The sequence below is a fragment of the Podarcis muralis genome, chromosome 1 (assembly GCF_964188315.1).
Source record: "Podarcis muralis chromosome 1, rPodMur119.hap1.1, whole genome shotgun sequence".
NCBI classification, from domain to species: domain Eukaryota; kingdom Metazoa; phylum Chordata; class Lepidosauria; order Squamata; family Lacertidae; genus Podarcis; species Podarcis muralis.
Window position 1 is genome coordinate 45054974 of NC_135655.1, and position 24043 is coordinate 45079016.

Sequence of the window (24043 nt, forward strand, 5' to 3'; positions counted from 1 at the left end):
TTAAAAAGAGTAAAAAGGAAACCATTCACTTCAGCTGCTTGTCATTTTTTTACTTTAGAAGTCCCGTAAAAAAGTTAGTATGGATTTGTCTAGGTACGATATGACAAAACACAAGAGGCAAAAGTAAGGTATAATGATAGTGTACCTAATTAGCTATTGCTACTCATTGGAACAGATGTGTGAATGCATGTTTAACAAGACATGGGTTTCCAATAAGACATAAAATTAAGGCACAAAAAATCATACCTGGTAGTCAGGTTTAGTAAAATAATCTAAAGTAGAAATGTGATCTAGAAAGGTGTTAAATTCTTGAGGGAGATGTTTCAGCATCAGCCGGTGGTCATACCTCTCTTTTATGGAGCCCACTTGCTCCTACAAGTAGGAAAATGAAATATTTACCATACTTTCCTTCAGTTCCTTATAGACATTATTTATTTATATGCCACCCCTCTGCCAAGGAACTGAAAGCAGTAAAGAATTTTAAAATGCTAAACAAATAAATGAAAATACAGTTGGCCAGGCGAGAAGACAGCCCAACTGGAGCAGGTGTCTCCCTTACCTTCCTTTCTTCTTTCTTCCATTAGAGTATATTTTGTATTATTTTAACTTCTTCTCTGCATAGTAGGACCTCAGATAGGACAAATGCTTTTACCTGAAGCATAGATTTGATAGGTTCTGAGGATATGAATGAGTTTTTCTCAACACATTAGGGTCCTCAGTAACCATATCAAATCTGAGTTTCTAATCTTTATTCAGATCAAAATTAATAGCTCTGGTTTTAAAGGTAAAGGTCTGTAACAAGCTTTAACATGAACCATCTTTAAAATAAAACAAATGCTCTTGGATATACCTCCCTGTTAACTTAAGCCTAAAAACACATAAAGAGCCATTTGAAATGAAACTGAACTTCTGCCAAGATCCAAGTTGCTCTTCTCCAAACAGCAAGTGGGGAACTAACAGCTGGTCAGATATAGTGAAGAGATATATTAAATTATGTACAAAAGACACTGGCTTGATTGTGTAGCACAAACATGGGGCACTTCCAGCCTGCAGGCCACATTAGGCACACCAGAGAGCATAATCTGTCCAACAATATCAATTTTCCCCCAGCCATTGTATGATGTCAGATGTGAGATCAGTAAAGTTATGGCTGAGAAGAAACATTCAGGAGCCCTAGAATGTGCTCCCAATTGTTCCTCTGAAACGGGGCTTGAATTAGGTGTCTTTTTAATTTGGCACCAAATGCAAACACACTGGGTTCAGCTCAGAGCTCCTAAGTAGACTGGATTCCCACAGAAGGTGGGAACTTGCATTTGACAGGAATCTTTGCAGCTGCAGGTTGAATTCAAGCTGTGGCTGCAAAGATTCTCAATGTCAATGTTTATTATTATGGCAAACAGCCAGCATACTCGGCAAAGATTCTGCAAATAAGAATCAGGAGTACTTTTAGAGTGTGTTCCCAATTATTCCTTTGAACTTTAATAATCTGACAACGTATGACTGATAACTGACTGGAGGGTGGCCCTGTGCATCTATCAAAAATGAACCATAGTAGGTTGATCACCAGATCCTGTTCCCAACCCCTTGTGTAGAAGATGGGTTTTATTATTTTTAACTAAGATTAATGAAATTCTGTACTCATGCCAGCTATGTTAATTAAAAAACAAATGCATTGAAGTAAGCAAACATTGTTTTTAAAGAACTTTAATATATTGAAAGGAATCTCATGAACATATTCAAAGACATTCTTTGCGGTTTATCTCCAATGGTACATTTCTCAACAGACCTTGTCCTTAATTTTCCTCCAGGGCAGCTGTCCAACCACAAATTCAACCAACATGTAAAACAAAGACCAGAGGTCATCATGACGTCCCATTTCCTAAAGAAAAAGAGACAGTATGTTATTATATAGTCAACTCCCCATTTTCTTGTGCTACCAAAAACAATGTATCACATGCTAAAATTCTAACGCCACAATAGCGAAGTATGTAGCAAAAAATGATTGATCTCAACATGTAAGCAGACAGACAAGATGCAGCTAAAAATGATGATTAGTCTTACCTGAATAGTAGATTTATTAGGTGGACGATGAAGTATTTGGATTGGGCTGTTCCTCTTGCACGAGAATCAGGCAGGAGCAAAGAATTGTGGTAGACCGTTTCTCCTCAGTTTTTTGGACTGGCCAATCAGGAGCACCATGACAAAAAATCTAAAACTAAATTAAACACAAGGCCTACCTCCTCCTAGCTAACACGTGAACAGGAACAAGAGTAAAGAAAGTAACATGCAGCAACATGAAAAAACCTGCATGTCAAGAAAACGAACCCTCCATAATAAAACTCAAGCATATAATAAATCATATGGTCTGCTGCCAAGTAGGGAGAAGCCATTTTAGGCACCCCCCTACCTGTTGTGACACAGGGTCATTGAGTATGCTGCTTACCACCCTTGGTGGCTGGGGCGGCAGAAAAGCGATGGAATGGCTGTCTACCTTGGTAACGCTGCTTAAAGGGTTGAGACTTGAATCTCGCTGCCTGTTATGGAACCTGAGCAGTGAAAGGAATGAAACTGAGTGGGGTATGGAACAAAATGCCTAGCATACCTTCTATCAGCCTTCTGACTTAAAGAAACCTTACGCTTATCCTTTGATTACACTGAAATATCTTTCAGAGCTGACTCTCCAAGTACAGGTAGCTGGCCTCCCACAAAAGGTATCACAGACAAGTTAGCCTTAGCGGCAGGGTCAGCCTGCCAGTTCTTAGGCCACAAAGTGCAGCACACTGTTCCCTGTGCAGATATGGCTCTTGGCGCAAACTGCATAGCATCCACAGTTGCATCCGCCATGCAGGCTTGTGCTTTTATGAGTTTTGAAAGGATTTGATGGTGACGCACCACATCCTGAGGAGGATTATGGAGCAAATCCTCCAACCATACCACACAGGCATGTGCGCAGGAGGAAGCTATACAAGAAGCTCTCAATGAAAATGAAGTAGCCTCATGTACTTCGCGAAGGGCAAACTCGATTCTCCTATCTGTAATATCATGCATTTGAGCATCCTTATCCTTTGGGGCCAAATGACGTGAGGAAAGATGCAGCAGAGGAGGATCTACGAAAGGTGACTTCTTTAGAGCCATAAATTCTGGCTCTAAAGAATATAATTTATTCACCAATCCATTAGTCCTTTTCAAATGCATAGGAGCATCTAGCTCTGCCTTTACTATCAATTTTAGAAGAGATGGAACCCGCATGAAGTTGGTTGATGGACTCGTATCTGTTAGAAAAGACACAAAACTTCCAGAAACTGCCTCAGTCTCCTTTGCTTGCTTAGAGGACAAAGGGCTCATAATCTTACACAGCAAAGTTGCTGTCTGAAAATCTTGAAACAGCCTGGAAGATTGTGGCTCTTCCCGTGCATCCTCTTCTTCCACATCCAGTGATGCATGAGATAATCAGCCTCCTGTAATTCCTCAGACATAACTTGAAAAGGGTTAGGGGAAGAATTCCCTGCAGAATGTGGCATATGTGTACAAGAAGCTTTGATTTAGTACGCACAGGAAAGGCAGCATTGGGACATGTCATGCTTAAGGTCTGATGATAAGGAGGCAAGAAGGGCATCCTTCAACTGATCAATTAAAGAAGCAGACAAGTTCACATTCAAAACCTCTGATAAACCTTGACCCATTGGTGGCAATGAACTTTGCTCATTACAGTAGATCCTAATTGGCCATCAGCAAAACCCTGAAATTCAGGCTCAGGATCAGAGGATATGGCTATGTCATTATTAGTATTGCCAGCAGATGGCAGTAAAATCTCACTAGATAACTGAGCAGCACTCTGTGGCTGAGCCATGGATTGCTCTGAAGGAGATTTGTTTACATGGGTAGACCTTACCTTACTGACAACACTGGAAAACAATGGCCCTTAGCATGGGAGGAGTGATTTGAGCAACTGCAGGAAGCAGAGGACCACATTCTATGTTTATTTCGCTTTTTTATGCGGAGAGGCACCCAAACCTTGCAGAGACTCTAAGGACGCCATTGAAATTTATTGGGAGGAAATTGAGCCTCTGAACCAGACTGCTGATTCAAATATTACTGCAGGCGAAACGTGTTGAAACAGCCCTTTGCGCTGCAGAAGCAGACAGGAGAACAAGGAGTTGAAGCTTATTTTCTTTGTCCCTTTCTTTCTCTGTAGAAGCAGCAATTCTTGAAGGAAAGCAAATGCGCTGAATAAAGGGTTCAAAAGGACGGTGAGGGTAAGGCACAGAGCGGCTGTTAGGGAAGCAGCTCGCAGTCACTGCACGAGGCAGCCTGCACCGCAAAAAAAGCTGGAATAAAAGGCAGCCCATCTGCCAAAACGACAATAGCCAGCAACAAGAAATAAAGATAAAAATTAAGAAATTAATGGAAAATAGAAGTAAAACACTGAACGCAGAACAGGGAAAGATGTTTAGCAGGGAGACAAGGTTGTTTGTTTTTTTACACCTCAGTGGAGGACGCATAAAAGGACCAATAGACAGGAAAAGTAGCCAATTACTAAGTAACTAAGAATCACGAAGAAAGTATTTAAAGAGGACTCTGCTAACTAACAATCAACAAAACAGTGAGAGCCGAGGAGGAAAAAATTGAGGGGAAACGGTCTACCTCCCATAATTCTTTGCTCCTGCCTGAGTCTTGTGCAAGACAAACAACCCAATAAGAACACTTCATTGTCCATCGTAATAAATCAGCACCATCCATGCACAGGGAAGGAGATTAGTAGACTCTTGGGCTTACACAAGTACCTTGGTGGGTGAGGGGAACAAAACAGCCCAAGAACAGACTGAGAACATTCAGTGGCCTGATTGGGGGCGTGGAAATAGACTGCCAGAGGGGAGGAGACATGGAATGAGGCATAGCCTGGGAAAGGACATGGCTGGTTGGAACCCTAGAAGAAGCACTCTACACTGCAACATTTTGTGGCAAGACTCACTTGTAAGAAAACAATGCTTAAAGAGTTGAAATGTTCTCTATAGATTCAAAACAGATGGGAGAAGAAACTCTATAAATATACTCACAGAAGTATACATAGAAGCAAAGCAAGCTAGCAATTAGTTTAAATGTGTTTCACCTCCTTCCTTAAATTATTTTATGTGGTTTCAAGTACTTTGCTGAATTATTGGATAGGCAGTGATTTGTGTATTTGTAGGTCTTTCTGGGCCTGCTCCTGAACCAGAGATTTTGCCTGCCCTTAGCAAATATACACCCTTGTGTCATTCCTATGAACCTTAATCCACCCTGCTGATGATATACCAAGTTCCAGGAGAGCAACAAAGAAAGTTGTTTACAGATTGTACAAGCTCCAGGTATTGGCTCAGTTAGTGGACCACTGAACACTCATGATAAGCTGCCTGCCTTGCTAGTTGCTTGTGCCAGCTATGAGTGAACAGCCATGTGTCGAAGTGTATGCAAGAAGAGTTGCCTCTTCCTGAACTACATAATTATCTAGTATTTCACTGAAAATCACCTTTTAGTTCAACAGCAGAAACAGGCTTCCTGCTAACCTTCAAGGTTTAAAACTGGAGACAGATAAACAGAATCCCACCTGTCTTCTGTAATCACAATGAGAATTATATTGTTGGTGCTTTTGTACCCACCATCTAGAGCTAGCAGTTACCATCTGCTGTGCAACACCTCGATAAAAAAAGAAAGTCAAAAGTGGCCAAAAGACTGTGATCCTTTCCGTCAGTTCTCACATCCCACCAGAAAAACATTTTCCCAGCAAAGCCAAACCCCACCCTAGTCTGTATCAACCTCTCATGGGGAGGGGAGCATGTGTGTCCCTTTCATCCATACCTACTAAAAATTAATTAGCACTCTTTTAATATGCCATGTAATTAAAATGGTAATCAATTTATTTAGCAAATTTCAGTCACGATATTCTTTCCATTCTAAGAACATCCAGTATGATTAAAGGTGCATAAGTAGACATTTTCTTTTGCCAACAATGTAAATATTTCAGGCAGTATTACTTACAATTATAAATCACCTATAGGAAAAAGACATGTGAAACAGAAAGTTAAGATAAACACACCATTTGTAATTGTTTCAGTAACTAAACATTCAGGCTATTGCAAGTACTAATACTCACTCTGTTCCTGTGAGCATTGACTGACGCATACCGCACAGTCCCTCTAAAACCAGCAACAGCTCTGGGCTATCAATACAACAGAGGGGGAGAAATTCTGTTACACTGTGTTAGTTAAAGATATACAGTACATAAAAGCCACACTACAAAGAATAATGTAGGCCTTCTACTCTGGAGTCTTCCCCCGCTAAGAATGCACAGGTCTGTTTGATCTATGTTATTGGGGCAACATGTTTGTATAATAAATAAAATTTAAATGGGTATGGTAAATAAATAAACACATTTTGAACACATTTTAAGTAGTTCAGAAACATTTTTCTATTTAACCAGATTTATTAACTTTAAGCTGCTGGGGATCAAAAGTGGTGAAAGTGCTTTTGCGCTCAGGACCTGCTTACAGGCTTTACGATAGGCATCTGGTTAGCCATTGTGAGAAGAGTTTACTAGACTGGATGGGTCCAGCAGGGCTCTTCTGTTCTTATTCAAATAGTTCCATTTTATTCAACCTTAAAGAAGCCATTTTGTTATTTCCCTTTTTTCTCAGCACCCAAATTCCAGTGCATTTTACTTTAATTGCTAGTTTCCTATTCACTCCACGACTAGGATACTAAGTGCCCAGACAAACAAAAAACCCTGTCCCCTTCATACAAAGCACTTTTTCAGCTCTTTGCAAACATACTCCTAGTTGCTTTATGCAAAGTACAATGCTCATTGCTAATTGAAAGTGCAATAAGCTCCAGACAGACACCTTTTTATTCCTTATTTTGGGAGATCAGGGAATAAGGCAAAGGTTTCACAAGTCAGTAGTAGCCAGCACCTTTTTATTTATTTATTATTCTATTTACATATTTATATACTGCTTAATAGGGAGTGGGTGGTGCTGTGCTCTAAACCACTGAGCCTCTTCAGCTTGCTGATCAGAAGGTCAGCAGTTTGAATCCGAGCTCCCATTGCTCTGTCCCAACTTCTGCCAACCTAGCAGTTCGAAAGCACACCAGTGCAAGTAGATAAATGGGTACCGCTGAGGCGGGAAGGTAAATGGCATTTCTGTGTGCTCTGGTTTCTGTCACAGTGTCCCATTGTGCCAGAAGCAATTAAGTCATGCTGGCCACATGACCAGGAAAGCTGTCTGTGGACAAATGCTAGCTCCCTCGACCTGAAATGAGATGAGCGCCGCCACCCCATAGTCGCCTTTAACTGGACTTAACTGTCCATGGGTCCTTTATCTTAATACTGCTTAATACTAACACAAAGTGCTTTACAAAAACAAAATACTAATTTTTCTATATATGAAACTGAAAAACAGTGATGCATTACAAATTAATCAAATAATTAAAAAAAAATAAAAAATCCAGAAGCACATTTTGGAAACATATTGAGTCAGGGCCCCCTTCCCTCCTCAGCCTCTAACTTGCCAAGTCATATCCTAACTCACAGTATGTAACATTCACCCAACTTCTGTTTTTCAATTACACAAATTGTACAAAATTCACTACTCATGCTTTATCACTCATCCCATTCTATTCCCACACCTCACACAAGCGAACTAACCTCCCAATCCCTCCTATATCTCGCACTAAATCACCAAACCACTAACACCAATCACTCCTTACACGTTATTAAAAATGTACAGCAACACCACCAGGGGACAATGAACCTACTCACTGACGCAATTACCTCACTTTCATGTGATATTAAACCATGGTTTAAAACAAAAGGTTAACACGGTGCTCCCCCTCCCTCTGCTTCTACTGTGCCAGACAAAATAAGTCAGAGTGTGGCTTGTCATGTTATCCAAACCTGGCCTTGTGGTTTCCTTTGCTCAAACAAACATGTAATAAGTGAAAAATAAACCTTGGTTACCACTCCTGGGGGTTTTGGGTGAAAGAAACCACATGCTCATATCTGTATGACATGACAAGCCACACTTTGCCTATTTTGCTCAGAGCATGGCGGCAGCAAAATGAGGGAGGATTACCCTGAAAACTTTGTAACAGCACATACTAGAATGCTGCCCATTAACATTAAACCATGGATGGTTGGCCAGATTAGAACTTGGGTCTCAGACCTCTGGCATAATGCATCAAGCATGGATAAAACAGTTCAGCCTGACAGTTATTTTAAAAGCAGTCCAATACAGTGGTACCTCAGGTTACAGATGCTTCAGGTTACACACGCTTCAGGTTACAGACTCCGCTAACCCAGAAATATTACCTCGGGTTAAGAACTTTGCTTCAGGATGAGAACAGAAATTGTGCGGTGGCGGCACAGCAGCAGGAAGCCCCATTAGCTAAAGTGGTGCTTCAGGTTAAGAACAGTTTCAGGTTAAGAATGGACCTCTGGAACGAATTAAGTACTTAACCTGAGGTACCACAAATTTAAAATTATTAATAAAAAGTTTCATTAGAATTTCTTACCGGTCTGACATCCCCACATGAATTTGTAAACTGACGCGCCAAGCCAAAATCTAGCATGTAACACTTCCTCCAAGTGCTAGGGAAACGTCCCATAGCAAAGTTGGACTGGGGAGGAAAAAGATGACATACTGATTGATAATACCATACATTGATAATACCAACAACAAACTCCACACACAAACGCTGAATACAACATTAAGGCTGCAATCAATTACTTAAACTACTCTGCGTAGGACTATCACTGGATACAGTTATTTAAACTTTTGGGTAGACATGCATAGGACTGTGCTATTCAGTCATGTTAAACAGAACATCCTAATACTTTGAAATAAAGTACAGAGTGATATATTCTCAGTGGATGCAATCATTTTAGGCTTTCCTAAATTAAGAACTTACTTTTAAAACCGAAAGCAATTATTATTTGCTAGATAAGACCATTACAGTTAAAGAGTTCTAATCTTACTGAAAATCAATATATAAAAGAAACAATTATGGATTAGTTTTTAAACTATGCACTGTCATCTTAATAGTTTTATATCCAATTTTCTGATTGTTCTAACTGCACGATCACCCCCTAATAAGTGACAACAGTTGCGACTTAAATTCTTGGCTCTGACAAAATTTGTGAATAAACTTACTGGCTTAATATCTCTGTGTAAAAAACCAACAGAATGAATGCTCTCAATAGACTCTAGAATTTGCTTGCCAAGTCGCAAGGTAGTACTGATTGTGAAGGTCCCTCTAGTTTGGCTTCGACGCAGATCGGCCAAGTTCCGACCCTGAAAAAGCAAGAAAGTAAAGTACGTTCAGTGGAAATTTCCCCCTGCCCATCCAAAATGAGGAAGACCGACATTTTCAATAATATTTATTTTTTTTCATTTAGCTTTCATAATCATTTTATAATGGGCAAAATAAATCAACATTAGATTTATTTTTTACATTGAACTGATCAAGAAGAGAATAGGGTATCAATTAAGCTATCAAATTTTTTTCCCAATAGGGGCCCCAGATCACAAGGCATGATAAGCTGTCGCAGCAGTAGCAGTTGTTATTATTGCATTTGGTAGTTGCTAAACACAAAGAAGTCTCAAAGCAATGTAACAGCAATAAAAGTAAAATCAGGTAAAACCCAAATTAAAAGCAATGTGCAATACAAAATTTATAAATTGCACATCTAACAATACAAAAAGAAAAAATCTATTCTACACCTGTAAAATACAAGCAGCACAGTAGCGGTCAACTTAATCTTTAACAGTCTGGGTAAATAAACCTGTACTAGCCTGGTGCCAAAAAAATGACAAGGATGGTGCTATGTACATTTTCCTGGGAGATAAGCGTTCCAAAGATATGGAGGTACCACTAAAAAATCCCATTCTTGTTTAGCTACCCTCTGCAATTGCTTCAGATAAGGCACATGGAGAACAGCCTGTGGTTTGTATTTACCCTTCTCCTATCAAATAAGCAATGTTACATTAGCTGGACATTCTTTCTTAGGGGGTTGTGGAGATTTAATTTATATCTGTGAACATCCTTTTAGAGCAGGGGTTGTCCACCTGGTCCCTACCGCCCACTAGTGGGCGTTTCAGTATTCTACGTGGGCAGTAGGGGGTTCCACGGCACAGGCAGAATCCTCCTTCCATTGAGCACTGGTGGGCAGGAAGGAAATGTTACCATCAAGAAAGATGCATTAGTGGGCAGTAGGTATAAAAAGGTAGACTACACCTGTTTTAGAGAACAAATAAATGTAACAAACTTACCTGCAACTGCATGACCACATAGTTGAATCTGTCATTCCTTCCACAGCCAATGAATTTGCAGACATGATCTTTTCCTGCAGAAATAAAATATACACTTTTTATGTTTCCATATTTTTCTTCTCACAAGCTTGGATTCATAGAGTCACCTACAGAAATGAGGTTGGAGGAAGGCAACACCTCCTCTAGAGAAGCCTGTCCTAAAAGTCAAGGGACCTTCCTGAATGGTGTGCACTGTGGCTCCAGGGGCTGAAAGGAGAGATAAGCCAAAAACTGGGCAGAGACTCCCTCTCACCGGACATGTCTCCACCCTATTTTCAGCAATTCCCTCCACCCCAGCACACCCCACTCAGGAGGGTCCCCAGTCATCAAGAGAGACTTTTCAGAAAGCTGCTGGGGAAAGAGCTGGTAGAAAGATTACTTTTCACTAACCCCTCTCTCCCCAAGCGCTTCCCTAAATCCCTAAATATATTACTTACATTTCTGGGTGGCAAAAAAAGGAAACAGAACTTAAGGAACAACTTAGACATGCGGAAGAAACTTGTCAAAAATAAAAACCACTTTGTCTCTAATTCTCTGCACCAATTCATAATTAAACAGTGCCTCGTTATCCAAAAGTTGTTAGCATTCATGGAAGTAAACATATTTCAGTGTTAACATTTTTTTTAGTTACTCTTAAACACCTCACCGCATGACAATGTTGCATGAAGATGCACATAAGCAGGGTTTGCCACTGCCTGTATTTGAGCATAAACCCAATTTGTGATTTGCAAACATGGCCATTAAGATGCAACAAAAATGCTTTTTGTTGATAAATTAGAAACAACCTTTTTATCTGAGGTGAAGCAGGAGAACCAGGAGAAATGTACTGCTGCGAAAGGCAGGAGGAAAAAACGGAGGGGAGTGTGCCTGCATCCCACAATTCTTCTCTCCGGCCTGTGACCATGTGGCGAGGATCAACCCACACCATTGGCCCCCAAATCCCATGAGGTAAATTGACAGCTATCACCAAGACTATTGACACACTTAAAAAATTAATGGTCTGAAAAACATTTATTTTTACTCTGCTTTGTTTGGTTCTGCTGCACCACAATTTATGCCTCTATTTAAGTGAAACCATGTTGAATGATACATGTTGAACAGATACATGTTGAGTATCATAAGAGATACATGCTGAGTATCAAAAATGTTCACACAGCTTAAGCTATCTTAGGTGACCAGGTGTACAAACGACACCTGTTGGAATTCCCTCTACTAAAGAAATATTTAAATTTAGTAACACTGTCAGGGAGAGTAAGCTAGGTCATCCTGTAATTTCAGAAGTTGCTCAGGGATTTTGTGGTGTTCAAAATATTTCACAACATTTTTCAAGGACAGCAGTCATAGGTTCACATCTCAATCAGTCTCGCACATTCTCTCAGAACAATACTTGCCATCTTTTCACCTGTCTCAGATTTAAGGCACATCATCAACTTGAATCATTATTATTTTAAAAATCAGTAAAACTTCCCTATTCTTGTCCTCAATGCAATTCTATACCCACTTACCTGGTAGTGAGCCCCAGTGATATCAGTGGGACTTGCTTCTTTCTCAATAGACATGCACAGGATTGCACACTAAATCTTAATTCTTCCTTATTATATTTGGAATCCATACTGACCAATATAGTATACTTTGATACACTGAGCCTATCAGATTTCCAAGAATCAGACACATTCAGAACAAGGATCTTTTATCCTCCTTACCTTGCAGTTTTTTCAACACAGCTACTTCCATTTTCAGAACCTGCTTTGGTTGCTGAGCTGACTCGACTTTCAATGCAACATTGTCTCGGGTAAGCAAGTCCATTGCATCGTAAATTTCTCCAAACCCTCCACCTCCTATCTTTTTGAACTGTAATGAATAAAAATATTAATTCTGCATTGTTTAAAAAATACAGAACTTTTGAATTAACAAGCCTAGACTATGAATATTATCTAGCCACTAAATCTGTTACTGTATTAGGTTACCTCTTTCCCTTCTTAATGTAAGACTCGTTTTAAATTTTATTTCTTAATCTATTAACTACTGTTAATGTGACAAGAAATCAAGCCTTTAGCACAGTGGTTCTCAAACTTTTTTCTCTGGCCCACACTTTCAGAATAAAAAAATGCTCACACAACACCATTTTTTTATTGATAAGAAATACATTGGAAAACAAAAAGAAACAACTCCTAGCATTGCTTGATTTATAACATGGAACACAACTCCTTTATAATATGATCATAGGATAGCCAGAAAGTATAAAACAATACAGCTACATAAGAACATAAATCATTCCAAAAATATAATTATAAACAAGTCTCTATCATATGTACCTTAAGTATGTATACAAACTGAATAAGAAGTGTAAGCTTGCCTTTGCCAAGTGATCTCATTTATTTTAGGCCTAATTTGAGACAAATAAACTCTCATTTCCTCATCAAGACAAAGATATTTCATATTTAACAGAGCTGACAGTTGCCATCCTCTTCTGTCACAGTGTGACTGCCACACCAGTTTGAGAACCACTGCTTTAGTGTCATTTGCCCAGTCCTGTGGAACACCCTGCCAATATAGATTCAGTGGCTGCCTTCTTGTGCAAACTGTTAAATGCCTGCTGAAAACGTTTCTATTCTATATTGTTGCAAACCACTATGATATATATATTTACAATACAGCGGTATATAAATATTTTTATAAATACAGGTAACAGGCATCTTATGTGAGGTTTTTGTTCCACAGAGCCACATTAAGGTAAAGATGAACAACAGCCAGCAGCACTTTTTGAAGTGCTTTTCAAGCTGAGGAAAACCACACCACTTACCTACAGCCACTATGCTCAATGTTACAAACAAATAAACTCTCAGGAAAGAGACCAGCCAGAAAAGACCAGCACACCAAAGTACAGGCAAGGAGACTGCTAACTTGTGTATTTATTTGCAAAAAAGGTGTCCAAGAGGGGGAAATTTCTCCAATTCTATATTACTATGCTTTCATATATTGCTAACAGGGTGCAGTTTGTGACTGTGTCTTCCTTTTACCTGGTTCCTTGCAATTTTTTTTCTTTTTATTTAGTCTAGTGCTTTCATATATCTGGGGAGGAAATAAGAAGGATTTAATATACTTACCACTTTCCATCTTTCTTTGACCAATACTCCTACACTCAGGATATCTGGCTGTTCCCCTCCTCCACTCATTGCAATCTCCTGGGGTGGTGCAGCTGCTATGCAAAGCCTACGTCAATAGAGACCATCCAGCTCCCAAAGGTGGCTTCCATTTAAGCAGAGGCTATAAAGATAAACAGCAATACTTATCAAGTTCATGAAAACTTGATAATTAAAAAATGACAAAATGAATGCCTTCCTAACTCTACTGTAAGAAAGTTATTTTTCAATTTTACAATTCAGAACTGAAATAAAATTTCAAACAAAACAAAAATATTTTAAAATATTTTACATAGTGAAGTCAGCTTTCTGCTGTGTAAGTACGTTCCTTTAGAAATAAAAGTATCTGCAACAGATACCTTTTAAAAAGTTGTAAACCTTTATGCCAGTTGAGGAGTGTTATCCCTGCCTCAAATGAGCAACATTAAACTATAACAATAATTATTCTCAATTCTTTCATACGCATCAAACTAATTCTTGTAACACCCCTGTGGATAATCCATTATCCTTTTAACACCCCATACTATATGCAGGAGGGTTAAGCTGAGAACCATTGACTTGTATAACGCTAAAAAAATGAGGTCATGGCCAAGGTTGTGCTCTCTACATAAACCCTTACCATATCAGCTTTCCTTTATTCTAACTCCTCTCCTGACCTTCAACACCAAATTATTTCATCAGAGATTGGTAAGAGTTTCTTATCCCCTGCCAGACCACACTGTGAAGTCCATTGAAATAGATTATTTTCTCCTTTAAGAAAGCTGTATTACAACCTATATAATAGGACAAAATATACCTTCTATCAATAATGGATCGTTGACAGCTACAGGAGAAACCACTATACAAACTCAATGGAGAAAAATACTCACACTATTATTGACGCGAAAATTATTGTAGGTGTCAGATACCCATTGACAGCAAATCTACAGCTCATGTGCAACAACTTTTAATCATAGAATCATAGAGTTGGAATAGACCACAAGGGCCATCGAGTCCAACCCCCTGCCAAGCAGGAAACACCATCAGAGCACTCCTGACATATGGTTGTCAAGCCTCTGCTTAAAGACCTCCAAAGAATGAGACTCCACCACACTCCTTGGCAGCAAATCTTGGAGGCAATTCACCAGTAGGGTCAGGTGATTATATATAAACAAAGAGATCTTCCACAGCTTTAGTAGCTCACTAGGCCAATTGCTATTGACAGAGATATTGTGAGTGGGTAAGTTTGCATGGGAGTGCACTCCCATAGAAGGATGCAATATGCCGCTGGAAAAATTGGGAAAACTCAAGTAGCAACAACGGCCAGAAGTGTTTTTTACCAGCTTAAGCTGATATACCAACTGAGACTATCTGGAGAGCATGGAGCCTGTCTCAGTTGCCCATGCACTAGCAGTATCCAGGCTGAACTACTATAAGGCACACTTTAAAGACTGAGGCAAAATGTGCCTAGCTATTGGTGATGGCAAGGCAAGTGAAACAAGCTGCACCTATATTATACGAAAAGAGGCCAAAGATGATGAACCACAGAACAACCCCTATAATGGTTTCTCATATTCATCAAGATTTTTTCAACACTTGAGCTCCAACTGTTGACTCAACTGTTTTGACAACTGCCTGCAGCTCCACAAACTGCAACCAAGCTGAAGGATGTCTCATTGGGTGAAGGATGTTTAGAAGAAGTTATAACAATAGACTGCATAATTTTCATATCCAAGCACAATTCAAAGTCTTGGTGTTGACCTTTAAAGTCCTAAACAGCTTCAGCCCTGTATACCTGAAGGAGTGTCTCCACCCTCATTGTTCAGCTTGGACACTGAGGCCCCCAGCTCCAAGGGCCTTCTGGCAGTTCCCTCATTGAGAGAAGTGAAGTTACAGGGAAACAGGCAGAGGGCCTTCTCAGTTATTGCATCCACCCTGTGGAACGCCTTCCTGTCAGATGTCAAAGAATTAAACAATTATATGACTTTTCGTAGACAGCCCTGTTTTGGGAAGCTTTTAATGTGTGACATTTTGTTCTTTTATATTTTGTTGGAAGCTGTCCAGAGTGGCTGCGGTAACCCAGTCAGACATGTGGGGTATAAGAAATGAATTATTTATTATTATTATTATTATTATTATTATTATTATTATTACTACTACTACTACTATATTTCCATAACATCTGAATCAGGAGAGGCCACACAGCTCCTGGACTGGTACCTGGACACAGTGGTGCCACAATGCTGGCAAAATGGAGGCACTGTGGGTGAGTGGTTCCCATGCTTCAATCTGAAGAATTGGCACTTTTACGTGTGCTGCACAATACTCATTCTGCAGCTCTAAGAAATTTCTCTTTTAGCATGGCATTACCTATACTCCCTGCCTACTGACATCAGACAAATGCCTTCACTGTACTCTTTTTGGAGCCTGCTTAAAATGTTTCCGTTTAGGCAGGCCTATGCAGACATATAGAAGCATAGAATTGTAGAGTTGGAAGGGACCCTAAGAATCATCAAGTCCAACCCCCTGCAATGCAGGAATATGCAGCTGTCCCTTATGGGGATCAAACATGCAACCTTGGCATTATCAGCACCACACTCTAACCAGCTGAGTTGATGTTGAAATGCATTCTCTTTTGCTGTTAATTTTAATTATTTTTAAATGTTTTAACTGTTTTTATTGATAGTTTTACTATTTCTTGTGAACAACTTAGAGGCTTTACTAAAATCAAGTGGTATTTACATTTTGTTAATAAATAAAAAAATATTGTTATGAATGTGAATGGGACCTGTATTGGGCTTATGGACTCCTCCTCCATGCACAAAGGGAGGAGTTCAAAAGCTTCTACTTGCTGTCCTCAACAAACTGTCAGTTCCCATTTCATATGAATATGAGGAACTGTGGCTTGTTCAAGCTATTGTTTGTGTTCCTGTCCCCCCAAAATGTGCTTTATTGCATGGAAGAGATATAGGAGGATTTCAAACCCTGTCGGCAAATATGCCTGAAAAGTGTCTGTTGCCAGGGTCATGCTGGGATGTGTCATGATGATTTACACTGCTGAATGCAGTGTGGTGGATTTGTGACCACCTAAGTAGTGGAATGATGCCTTGGAGACATTCTGCCATCACTATGCATTGATTGGGGACATTCTACCATCACCATGCACTGATTGGTTGCTTCTATGCATGATTGATGAAACGGTGATGATGCACCAAGCTACAATTAGTATGTGTCAGTAATGTTGCCACAGATGCTGGGTGCATATGTACACAGAGTGTTACTACATTTTCTGTAGTTTAAAGCAATATCATTTTGCCTTTTCTGCTAAGCACATGTAGAATCCTGACTTCATTCACTAAGCTAACATTCCACCAATATGAAGGTACCATAGTTTGTTTCTCCCATAACTTATTGCTGTACTTTGGAGATTTGTTGTTTAATAACTAATACAAGTTCAACATAGTATTTCCATACATACTGCTTTGGAGCAGAGAATTCTTAATGATTCTTGCTCACCCATAAACGAGAAACAGAAGAAATCCATGGTTTATATTTACTGAAACCACAGGCAGACTACCAATGCAAGAATCACAATCATTTTTTCCTCTCAGATTTAACTGACTTTGCTTGACCTCCATATAGAGGAGTGTGAAAGAACTACAGATACTATTTATAACCATGATTTCACATATCTGTAGCACCTACTGCATTTATGGACAACTATTTAAACTAACCTTCTAATCAACTACCAGAAATGTTAAGACCACTGTTTTAGCATTCACAGTATTTAATGACAGGTGGTGAATAAAAATAAACTGTCTTACAAATGTAGAGATAGAAGAACAAGAAGCCCAAAAAACAAGAATCTGGGAAGCTATTAAGAAAAGGATCAATCCCTTTTAACCTATTAGGAAAGGAAACACTGCAGTCACTTTTACAAAACAGCAAAATCCCCTATTGAGCATTGTGTTATTTTATTTAAGAATATTTATAGCCTGCCCTTCAACTTGATAGATCCCAGAACAGGGTACAAAATATAAATTTATAAAATCACATAGAATAAAATGCAACCATAAAACCAATGCGAACAGTCTGAGCAGCTAAAACAATAGAGCAGGCAATCCTATCACAACATAATATACTAAAATTCTGTATGTGCCTGGGAAAAAGTCACTACATATTCCCCAACCATTGTACACAGAGAAGAGCTCCTTGGAATATCTTAGGGCATGGACAGGATGGTATGGAGATAAGCTATGGAGATCTTCGGACCGCAAGCTGTTTATCACTTTATGGTAAACAGCACCAGCAATTTGAATACAGCCCAAAAGCATATAGGCAGGCAGTGTAACTCCCTCAGAATCAGTATGATGAGATTTCATTTGGATGAACTAGTCAACGATCTTACAGCATGTTCTGCATGAACTGCTGCTTCCACCTCAACTTCTTGCCCCCCCCCCCCAACACAAAACACATTATAGTAACCAAAATAGGAGCTTACCAGGGCATACATCACTATGGCAAAGCCATCTCTTGTGAAGGAATGGCCATAGCCAATGAACCAATTGAAGCTGGAAAAGGACACTTTGTGCCACTGAGGCCATATGGGCTCAGTTACGAAGCTGGATCTTGAAGTACCACCAGTCTACATACCCCTCAAGGAGAAGGCAAGCCCCTCTAAAGAAGGGTGTGCAGCCAGTTCCTGGATATAAGAACTACCTACCCACAACACCTCTTTATTATAGCAATTCCATTTTAGTTTACTGACTTTCATCCAGCCTATTGTTTTTGTTATATGCCAGCTAATGCAGACACTATTTTTCAAGTAATCAATACTAAAGAATGTAGCCATCATCCAAAGATGTATTCAAGAGCTAGCTCATTCCCAATGAAAGTTCTGATATCGCTCCCTTTGAACGCAAGATTCCTACACAATATCACAAATGGCTTTTGAAAATCCAAGCCAAAAGCTTCCTTGGACATGAGGAACCAGTTAACAGTTCTTTAAATTCCTGTATTGCAGCATCAGTACTATTGCTATCTCCACACTGACTTTTCCATGAAGATGTTATTTAAAAAACCCACACCACTCTTGAGAAGGAAGGGAGATTTCTAGTTCTGTAAACAAAATAGGTTCTCCTCAGTGAGCTGTAGTGCCTTCTATATTACATTACAATTCATACAGAATAAGTGTGGACATGCCTAGACCCCACTCACTTTTGCCAACAAGCACATCCATGTTGAATGACATTTCATTGCCCAATGAGGCAATGAAATCAGAGCCACATCAGGCCACTACAATCCTCACCACAATGCAACTCCTTCCACACCACAAGAAACTAATGCTACATACCAAGATGCAAAGGTGAATCATTAAGGCTATATGAAGTACAATTAATCTTAAATTTAGGAAAATATGCTTGGGTCTGCAGTTGCCCTTCCATGAATAGAAGAAAGGGCTCCTTCTGCTTATGGAAAGGCCTTTGCTCCAGCTGAGATTTCCACTTGCAGGAGGAGGAAGTCAACTCAACCTTTTCCCCCACAGTCCCACACTTGTCCTCCACAGCAAGAAAGGCCTCCTCCAGTTCTACCAGCAGGTGTCTTATGAATTAAGTTCTGTTCATAAGATCTCAGGATTCAAACCAGAATTGGGGCAGAAGGAATCTTTTTACTGAAAAGTATTGACATATTCCATCCAGTGTACTATCCAAAAAAGAAACCCAACACACTAGCACTATCAGATCATTTTACAATATATGTTTCCAATAAACTTAAAGTAATGTAACATTTTTCAAATGTTACTGGCAGGGGTGGGAGGGCAACATGTTTTTATGGCCCAAGTATCAAAGACTACTCAAATACAGTAATCATTAATTCTAATTAAAAACCAGCAATATATGAACACTGAAATTCTTCCAAAGCTATTTAAAAAACCCAATGTTCTGTCTCTTTAAGAGATGCTAGACACAGCTTACCCAACAGAAAAACAAGGAATAAATCAATGTACTGCATAGTTTATGTCAAGCCATTATAACACACCAGCTTTCTGTTTTGCAACTTGTAATAATTGTATTCTGCTGCCACTGCCAGCACTCCTAAAATAAAACTCTAGGGCTGTGTTTTTAGTAAGGTCATGTGAACCTTACACTTAGAACAGATCACATCATTCAGATTAAAATTTTCGTCAGCTGAGAGATACAGTCACAGACAAACTGGTGAACTGGAATACGGTAGTCATTCTGAACAAGTTATAATCTGTTTGTATTTAACCAAGCTTTTATCCAATAAAAAAGTCTATTAAGTTCCAAAAATATATTCCTTGTATTTTACCAGCCTAGGAAGTGTTTTACGCTTTTCTTACTAAATTAGGATGCAATGTGCAACTTGTTTACTCCAAACTCAGTTCTTCAAAGTATGGAGATGTTTTCCCTAAGAAGACAGTGTCAAGGAGGTATAAGCTGCATCCTAACCTTCACAGCGGGTGGCGCGGTGGGTTAAACCACAGAGCCTAGGGCTTGCCGATCAGAAGGTCGTCGGTTTGAATCCCCGCGACAGGGTGAGCTCCCGTTGTTCGGTCCCAGCTCCTGCCAACCTAGCAGTTTGAAAGCATGCCAGTGCAAGTAGATAAATAGGTACCACTCCAGCGGGAAGGTAAACAGCGTTTCCGTGCACTGCTCTGGTTCACCAGAAGCGGCTTAGTCATGCTGGCCACATGACCGGAAGTTGTACGCCGGCTCCCTTGGCCAATAAAGCGAGATGAGCGCCACAACCCCAGAGTCGTCTGTGACTGGACCTAATGTGTCAGGGGTCCCTTTAACCTTCACACCAACCCCATTTTGTGCATCATTTTTTCTTGAATGGACGTGTTAGAAGACACACACAGTACATCCCACCCATTCAGATTCTGCAGCAATCCCTTCCAATACCTGCCCCCCACAAAACCTTAAAGCCCAGACAAGTAAAGCATCCCATCCCTTGTTTTCCACATGCTTTCTTCAGTCTAAAGGACTTCAAAGCTCCCTTGCTTTTTTGAACCCCAAGAGAACAAGTGATGCCAAATACTGTCTTTCATTATTATGATAATTTTTCTCTTTTGTCTTGGGACAAATCTGCATAAGTTTCTTCTACTTCCCATATGAGCACACAACCAAAGGAAGGCAAGATTACTATTCACAAGACTTGATCAGAGACCAGGGATCAGTTCCAAACATTTAAAGAAAGAATCCCGCTGAAAATATTTTGAAACAGCTACTCACAGAAATTTATGTAAACTCAAGCCTTGGCACATCTCACTTATAATTTAAATATTGATTATCAGTGCCAAGAACGTTTGATATAGTGCAGGATATTCTGCACTAATATCAGACTCTCTTTCTCTGGGTAAGTGCTAGAAGCAAATTTAAAACATTACCTGCTATAGCCTAAAATAGCTATTTCCTGATTAACCAACATCAGAGCAAATTTATTTATTTCAGGAAATTTATAAACTGCTTGATTATTTTTTAAAATCTGAAGTCATCTACATGTATTAGTCTTAAATAACTTGTATGGTAGGATATATTTGCGATATATCTTACTGTTACAGAAAATGCTAATCTCAAAGCATCTATATTTTAGCATCATTTTGAAACCCACCAATACTTGGTGCTATACTTAAGGTTAAGTATCATTTAACCATCCCTCTTGTTGTTTCATGGCAGAAAGACACAACATTGCCAACCCTCTCTAGCAGATTTTTCCTACACCCATTGCTGGCAGTTGGTCTCCTTAAAGATCTCTGGCAGAGGACCATACCTCTCTCTTTTAAAAGAAAGTCTATGTATCTGTATTCATATCTTCATGCAACTGCTGACAGCAGCGGCAATGTTTAGCCTCAGCCTCCATCTGCCTGTATGCCAGAGCATATTTGTATGACTAGAGGAAACACAGAAGCATCAACATTAGCAGATTTACAAGTCAAGCAGCCTAGTTTTCCCCTCGGGGAGCATTCTCCTCACCAATAAATGAAAGAAAGGCAGGGAAAGCCAGACCTTAGCCGAAATAAGCAAAAGAGCTCTTTCCCCACCACCCCGCAGAGCCTATATTTTTGCAGCAGAACCGCTCTCAAACCGCCAGAGCATCACTTGCCATTTCATCGGTACCAGGCTGGAAACTTCTGCGATGAGCCTCACCGCTGCTGCCCAGTTACCAAACACCCACAACGAGCAGCTATCCCGCTCCCCAACCCTGCAAAGCGAACAGAGTGGGCCTTAGGAGAAGACACACCAGAAGTGGCCAAGCGCTGCCAGATCTTCTCCCATCCGAGGCTGGGAGATGATTCCGCCCCCCCCCCTAATAATGCAGCATCCCCGCCCCCCTCCTGCCCCTGCACGGAAAACCGGGATAGATAACCGGCGGGACGAAATTACGGGTGATGCTCTGAAGGTTACCCTCCGTGGAGCCTCCTCCTCCGATCCCAGAAACCCGGCGCTGCTCCCTCCGCTATTAAGCTCTACCAGAGGCGCATCCCGCGAGGCCCCGCCAACCCCCCCCCCGGCGCCTCCGAAGCAGCATCCCTCCCCCCCCCCCGCCCGACCAGGCGGCACTTGCGCACACCCCGCCGAAGCGGCCTCTCGCTGGCTGGGGGAGGCCAGAGGCCGGGTGGCGACCGCGCTCCCCCACCCCATGCCCCGCTCGCCAGTCCCTGAGGGGAAGCGCCTACCTGGAACGCGGCGGCCGGCGCTCCTTCCCCCTCAGAGCGAGGCCGGCGCGGGGTTCACTCTTCCTCTCGAGGGCCTCCGAGGAGAGAAGGAAACGCGGCTGAGGTGGTGGTGGCGGGGGGGAGGCGATATTACCGGTTGTCCCGCGGCGCCCTCCGGTTCAGCCCGGCGCAGCCCAGCAGCAGGCTCCTGCCCATGGCTTGCGAGCAAGCGGCGCCGTCGTCGCCTCCGCCGCCGCTGTCTCTATGGTGACTGCGGGGCCGGACCGGACTAGGCGCAGGGACCGGCGGGCGGGGCAGCTAACGGAGGCGACAGGCAATCCAGTCAGCGGCTCAGCGGCAGTCGCCGAACGGCCGTTGTCTCTGTCGCTGCAGGGTTAACCGCTTCGTCGCCAATTCTCCGCCGCCTCAGCTGCAGTCCCCGCAGGACGCGACTGGCCCGTCCCCCTCGCTCCTCGCTCGCTCTACCTTCGCAACAAGCCCCCTCCTTTTCCCTTGCCCTCCATCCAAGGGCCAGTGAGCCAGCTATTCCCTCAAGGGTGCCCGCCCACCCTTCCGACGCCTTGGAACGCTATTGGGTCGTTCGCGAGGAGCCCGTTGAGCAGATTGGATAGCGGCCCCATCAGTCGTCCCGGCGGGCGGCCGTCTCTTAGAAACGCCGCTGTGCTCACGTTTGCTTATGAGGCGAATCCAGCGAGTTTGTTCGTACTGCGCTGGTCTGAAGAGAATTCTGGGAATTGTAGTTTAGCCCGGCCTTTGTCGGAAAGGGTATTTTAAGGATTTCCCTAATGGTAGCTTGCAGAGAGGTGGTGGTTGGTGGCTGCGTCATGGGGGCTTGACAGATGGCTGTCGATGTTCTCTTACAGGCTGGGGTTTCCTCTTTTTTGGAATATTAAAGTACCGAAACGCGCTGGTAAAAGCCATTTGTTTTCCCATAACAAAAAGGGAGATAATGTTTATTGCTATGAGCCACTCAGGATTAAGGCTGCAGAAGCCACTAAACTGGGAAATATACTGAAAAATCAAATGTTTTTGGTGGGGTCTTTAGTAAAAAGTGCAATATGTAGTTGTTTATGCAGGATATCCAAAGTAAGCTGGGAAAACCCAAAAGAAAAAACCTTGGGCTCAAGCTCATTAAAAAAAACCAGCATCAGTGTCCAATGTCAGTAGACACACACACAGAAAGGGGTTGAAAAGATAACCGCCCCACGTTCTTCCATAATTTTTGTGGAAGGAAATTTCTGTGTCCTAACATGAGTGCTCACTGGAAGGACAGATCCTGAAGCTGAGGCTCCAATACCTTGGCCACCTTATGAGAAGAGAAGACTCCCTGGAAAAGACCCTGATGTTGGGAAAGATGGAGGGCACAAGGAGAAGGGGACGACAGAGGACGAGATGGTTGGACAGTGTTCTCAAAGCTACCAGCATGAGTTTGACCAAACTGCGGGAGGCAGTGGAATACCGGAGTGCCTGGCGTGCTCTGGTCCATGGGGTCACGAAGAGTCGGACACAACTAAACAACAACAACATGGTCCACTAGCCCTCTGTTGCGAGATACAAATTTGGGGAGCAAAGGGGGCTTCTGAACAGAACAGCTATGTTTCAAAAATAATGTGATTTTTAAAATGCCAATATGCACAACACATTTATACATAAATGTGCATAGAGGGCTTTTTAAAGTAGAAAAGGAACATGAGTCAAATCCCTGGGTTGTGTAGTGGTTAGAGTGTCATACCTGGGAGCAGGCCTGTGCAGAGATTTTCTGGGATCCCAGGAAGGGAGTTCAGTTATAAACTGAAATGGAAAAGGAGCTGGTCTCTGGGGGTCCCCCAGCCATCTTAGACCTCCAAGGCCTGGAGCAGGTGTACCAGGCTGCCTGGGAG

The 24043-nt window shown here is 41.4% G+C and overlaps 1 protein-coding gene across 5 annotated transcripts in view; it reads right to left on the minus strand.

The window, feature by feature from the left end:
• Positions 1 to 22665, minus strand: part of TTBK2 (tau tubulin kinase 2) — a 48669-nt gene extending 26004 nt beyond the window's left edge. For 3 of the 5 annotated variants that reach the window (XR_003705995.2, XM_028724189.2, XM_028724161.2), the window contains exons 1-9: positions 22164 to 22664; positions 13448 to 13607; positions 12044 to 12191; positions 10302 to 10375; positions 9183 to 9323; positions 8545 to 8649; positions 6131 to 6196; positions 1787 to 1879; positions 247 to 372 (exon numbers count right to left, since the gene is read on the minus strand). Coding sequence is in view for 4 of the 5 variants with exons in the window: in XM_028724189.2 (XP_028580022.2) it covers positions 247 to 372; positions 1787 to 1879; positions 6131 to 6196; positions 8545 to 8649; positions 9183 to 9323; positions 10302 to 10375; positions 12044 to 12191; positions 13448 to 13516 (822 nt within the window). In the remaining variant the exon portion in view is untranslated. Of the gene's footprint in view, positions 1 to 246; positions 373 to 1786; positions 1880 to 2061; positions 2647 to 6130; positions 6197 to 8544; positions 8650 to 9182; positions 9324 to 10301; positions 10376 to 12043; positions 12192 to 13447; positions 13608 to 22163 lie in introns of those variants that run through there. The other 2 variants (XM_028724181.2, XM_028724199.2) reach the window with 2 other exon arrangements.
• Positions 22666 to 24043: the final 1378 nt, after the last annotated feature.